At 45.3% G+C, this 4,457-nt stretch overlaps 1 protein-coding gene across 1 annotated transcript; it reads right to left on the bottom strand.

Moving 5' to 3' along the window:
• Positions 1–291: 291 nt before the first annotated feature.
• Positions 292–1,203, bottom strand: LOC137645261 (uncharacterized). The gene has a single exon (XM_068378082.1). It carries the CDS (start codon positions 1,201–1,203, stop codon positions 292–294), a length of 912 nt encoding a protein of 303 aa, XP_068234183.1.
• Positions 1,204–4,457: the final 3,254 nt, after the last annotated feature.

Genomic DNA, 4,457 nt, shown 5'->3' on the forward strand with positions numbered 1-4,457 from the left:
AGAGGAAATTTGAAAGGTTTTTAGTTGTACAGACAGATGTGAATAGGGCAAGGATGATGGTGGTAGTAGGAGAGGGCCATCATGTCACGGATAGTGGTAGTTAGAATAAGGGGGTGTAAGGCCTTTGAATAGTAGGAAAAGGTTGCAGGTGGGGTTTTCCAACCCTTTACTCCCTAGGATGCCTGCAGAAATTATTTTTAGTAGTAGAGTAAGTTCGGAAATACACAGAAGATGATGTGAATAGGGCCTTACGGTGACGGGATGGGATGGTTGAATGGGTTTCTGAGGTCGTTACCTTGGTGGAGGTAGTCTTGTAAGCAATTGTCTGCGTGTCTCTATGTTTTCGACAATTGCTTTTCCCAGTGTGGCAGCAGTCTGCCAGGCTTGTGGTGAGTTGGTGTCTATTTGTAGGTCACCCCTCAGCTGTGTTGTTTCCCTACACTCAAGTAGGGAGTGCAGGAGGGCCTGTTGTGGTGTGACATCACAGTGTTCACAGGGTCTTTGGTTGTTATCCAAGATCTCCCAGTTTGCCTTATATCCCAATCTGAGTCTGTGTATACATACAACCTGCTCTCCTGGGGTGTATCTGTCTATGGGGAGAAGCTCTTGCTTCGTGGTCCATTTGTACCATGTGGCAGAGGGAGAGCCATTCCCTATCCACTTGTGTAGCTCCTTGATTAGATTTTCTTTGAGCTGTGGCTTTATCTTATTCTTAATCTGTTGTAGTGCAGGTTGTATGTACACCTGTACACTTTCTATGTGCCTGGTGCTTTTGGCGAGCTCATCAGCCTTCTCGTTCACTGGTATCCCAATGTGACTGGGAATCCAGTTTAGAGTTACATGTCTGCCTCTTTCATTGTGCTGATATAATAGTGTTTTAATATTAGCCAGCAGAACCTTGTTTTCTTTATTCTTTTCCTGTTGCAAGGCTTGCATTGAGGATCTTGAGTCAGTATGTATGACTATTGGTCCTTCCTCATCTTCAATGGAGTATTGTAGTGCTTGTTTTATTGCAACAAGCTCTGTCTGCATGGTGGAGGCATTGTTGGATGTCCTCCAGCAAGCCGTGAGGTTACTGGAAAATACTACAGCTCCCGCTGTTTTGGTTCCAGGGTCTACAGTACCGTCCGTGTAGTAGGTCTGCGCCCCTGCTGTTTCCGCAGTCTGGATTGCTGCCGGGACTGCATTCCTAAGTTCTTCCATCGTGCAGTCTTCCTTTGCTCTAGGAAGCTTGGTGTATCTGAAAGTTGCTACTTGTTTCTTCCCCGGTGGAATGTGTTGTGTGCCCTGTCGTGAGTCTGGGCTTAGTTGCATAATATCCTCAGCTAGGCCCAGGCTCTTTTTGTTGTTAAAATGGTCTTTGCCATAGGAACTTGTGGTTTGAACCTCAGGGTGCTTTGATAGATCCTATTCTTTTTTGTTACAGAGTCTCTGTCTGAGAGGAACATCCTTGCAATTGTGAATGCATTTCTCTGTGCAATCCTGTCTTCAAGGGATGGCAGACGAGTTTCCATCCTTATGTTGCACAGTATTTTTCATATAAGGGCTCATAGCATGAGCCTCATGGCATTGTTTTGAATTACTTCTACTCAGGCTTTTTGGGTGTCAGTCAGGTTTGTGAGGGTTGGAGCGGCATAGTCTACTAGCGTTCTGGAACAGGCTAGGTAGTACTTCTTTTGAACATGCTCATTTGCTCCGTAATTTAGTTTAGTCATGTATCTTATGGCTGCCAGTCTGGCATCCATGTTTTCCTTGAGGTACTGGATTTCCTCATTAAAGGTGAGTTGCTTGTCTATTACAACTCCCAGGTATGTGCAACTGTCCACCCACTCTGGGGGTTCCATTCCTATTGTGAGTGGATCCAGGGGTTTTGGGGCTTTGATTGTCATTGTCTTGGTTTTTCTAATGTTCATTTTCAGTCCCAGGTCATTGGACTTTTGACTGATGTCATTCAGTGCTCTCTGCATTCTTACCATTCTGACTGGTCCTCGACCTATTACACATACGTCATCCGCATAGATAAATATTTCTACTCCTTCAGGGAGGTGGAGAGAGACTATATTTTCCATGAGGATGTTGAAAAAGAGGGGTCTGAGAGCCCCTCCTTGTGGTGTGCCATTTACCAAGACGTGGAAAACTGATATCACTCCTTGGAATTTGACTCCAGCTTGTCTTCCTACCACATAGTTCTTAGTCCATGCTAGTAGGTGACCTTTTACTCCTTTTCTGGCCACTGACTGCAGTATTGCTGCTGGGCTGGCAAGCTCAAAGGTTTTTCAAAGTCTATGAAGACTATTGTTGCCTTCTTTTGATTAATACAGCTGAGATCCTCAGTAATGCATTCAGAAGTTCCAATTCCCTCCTGATATGCATACAGCTGTTTGTGTAGCGGGCCAATTTTGTATTTCATTCTGTTTAGAACCATTTTTTCCCCTGTCTTTTCCATGCAGGATACTAAAGCTATTGGTCTGGGATTTCCTGGATCCTTTGGCTTGGGGATCGGGTGCATGTTTTGTTGCTTTCAGGCTTGAGGCCTTGTGTGCTCAAGGTGTGTTCTGTTCATCAACCTTAGGAATGCGGTTTCTCCTGCTGGACCCATGTGTTTGATCATGGTGTAGGTAATCCTGTCTGCCCCTGGTGCAGTGTCTTTTCCTGACTTGTGTACTGCCCTCAATTCTTCAGTTGTGTATGGGGTGTATGTGTCATTTTGTAGCTGGCAGGCTGTGTTAATCTCCTCCCACTTGGGTGGCGTCAGTTGCTCTTGCAGCATTCTGGTTTCAGGGGAGAGATTAGTTGATAGTGTTCTGTTTGCAAAGGCTGTTGCAATTTTTCTGCCTCTTCTTGTGGGTGTGGGTGTGTTGCAACTGGTGTTTTCTTTTTTCTGGCTACTCTGTGTGGCCATTTCCATATACAAGGAGTCCTTGTATATGTAGTTTCCTCTTGCTACCTTCAGGGGCATTGCTTTATTAGCTGCATTGTGAAACGCATCAACTAGATTTTTCTCTAGTTGATCTATGTCCTCTGGAGGATTGTGGCTTACTGCCCATTCCTCTATGGCTAGTTGAAAGCAGACCCAGTCTGCTAGGTCTTGATTCCATCTTGGTGGAGGGGGTGGAATTGGAGGTAGCTGTTGTATCTCCAATTCTGTTATTGTGGCAAAGTGGTCACTAATGAGGGTTGAGTGCACTCGCCATCTAGTTAGGTGTCTTATTGCTGTTGTGGCAAAAGTCAGATCTAGTCTGCCTCCTCTTAAGAGTGTAGGTTGACCTGTGTTTAGAAGGGCGACTCCTTCAAATTCCTCCAGGGGCAAAGGCTATGTGCTCCCCTGAAAGGTTTGTCATTGATGGGGATGATAATATAGGATGGTGTGCATTAAAATCCCCACATATAAGTGTTGGTGTTCTTTCTGCATGAGCAAAGAGTTGTGTCGGTTGCAGCTCTCCTGTGTCTTCCCTGTTTATTTTCCTGTATATGTTGTATATATCTACCTTTTGGTTCTTTAATATTACTATTACTGCCAGTGTCTCTACATTGGTACCACAAGGAATTGGGTTGTGTAACCTTGTTGTTGTTCTAACTAATGTATCTAAGCCTTTGTCTGTGCCTATCTGTGGTGTGGTGTAGGCATTGTAACCTGCAATTCTCAGCTATTTTCTCGTTGTTAGGAATGTTTCTTGCAACAGGATGACATCTATCTCTTCTGTTTTACATAATGCAATTAGGAAGGACATTTTTGGCCTTACTCTGGCCGAGTTCCAATTAAGGACCCTTATTCCTGAGTGTATGTTGAATTGTATTGCCTTGGGTCTCTAGGGGCTTAGGCAATTTCCTTGACCTCAGTGGATGGGGTGGATGAGGTGGATGAGGTGAGAGTGGGTGAGGGGATAGTGGGTAGGGTGAGTGGGATGATAGGGATAGGGTCTTATGTGGCGGATGGGGAAGGTACGGGTGATAGTGGAAATGGAGTGAAAGGTGTGTTTGTTGTGGTATGGGAGGTGATCTCCTGAATAGCATTAGAGTTGGGGGGAGGACTTGGGTTTGGAAAAGAAACCCATGAGGACTTTTTTAATGCTGGCTGCTATAGTGTCAGTACTGATTTTACCGGTCACAGCCTGTGTGACAAGGTCAGTAAGTTTTTCCCTTAGAACTGTAGTCTTAATGAATATAGTTCTGGGTAGAGGTTTTGGGGTCTGAGGTGTGGAGGTCAGGGCTTTAGAGGAGGATCTAGCTCTGGCGCCTTTCCTGAGTTCCTTCTGGGAGTAGAACCTCTTTCTTGACAGAGGTTTGGGAGCCGTCCTTCCTCTAGGCTCCTCTCTCTTCTCCTTGGGGAGGGCAGCAATTACCCTGGCTACCCTTTCAGGGCATCCCCAAGCCATGACACTCTGGCCCTTTTTGCAGTTAGGGTATTTAGGTGTGGTTGGAATTACTGCCGCCTTTTCATCTACGTAGTCCTGAGT

Source organism: Palaemon carinicauda, chromosome 8, assembly GCF_036898095.1.
Source record: "Palaemon carinicauda isolate YSFRI2023 chromosome 8, ASM3689809v2, whole genome shotgun sequence".
Taxonomy (NCBI): Eukaryota; Metazoa; Arthropoda; class Malacostraca; order Decapoda; family Palaemonidae; genus Palaemon; species Palaemon carinicauda.

Bases quoted from the DNA above. Each gene is read 5' to 3' on its own strand.
- LOC137645261 (XM_068378082.1), bottom strand. From the start codon at position 1,203: ATGGAAGAACTTAGGAATGCAGTCCCGGCAGCAATCCAGACTGCGGAA.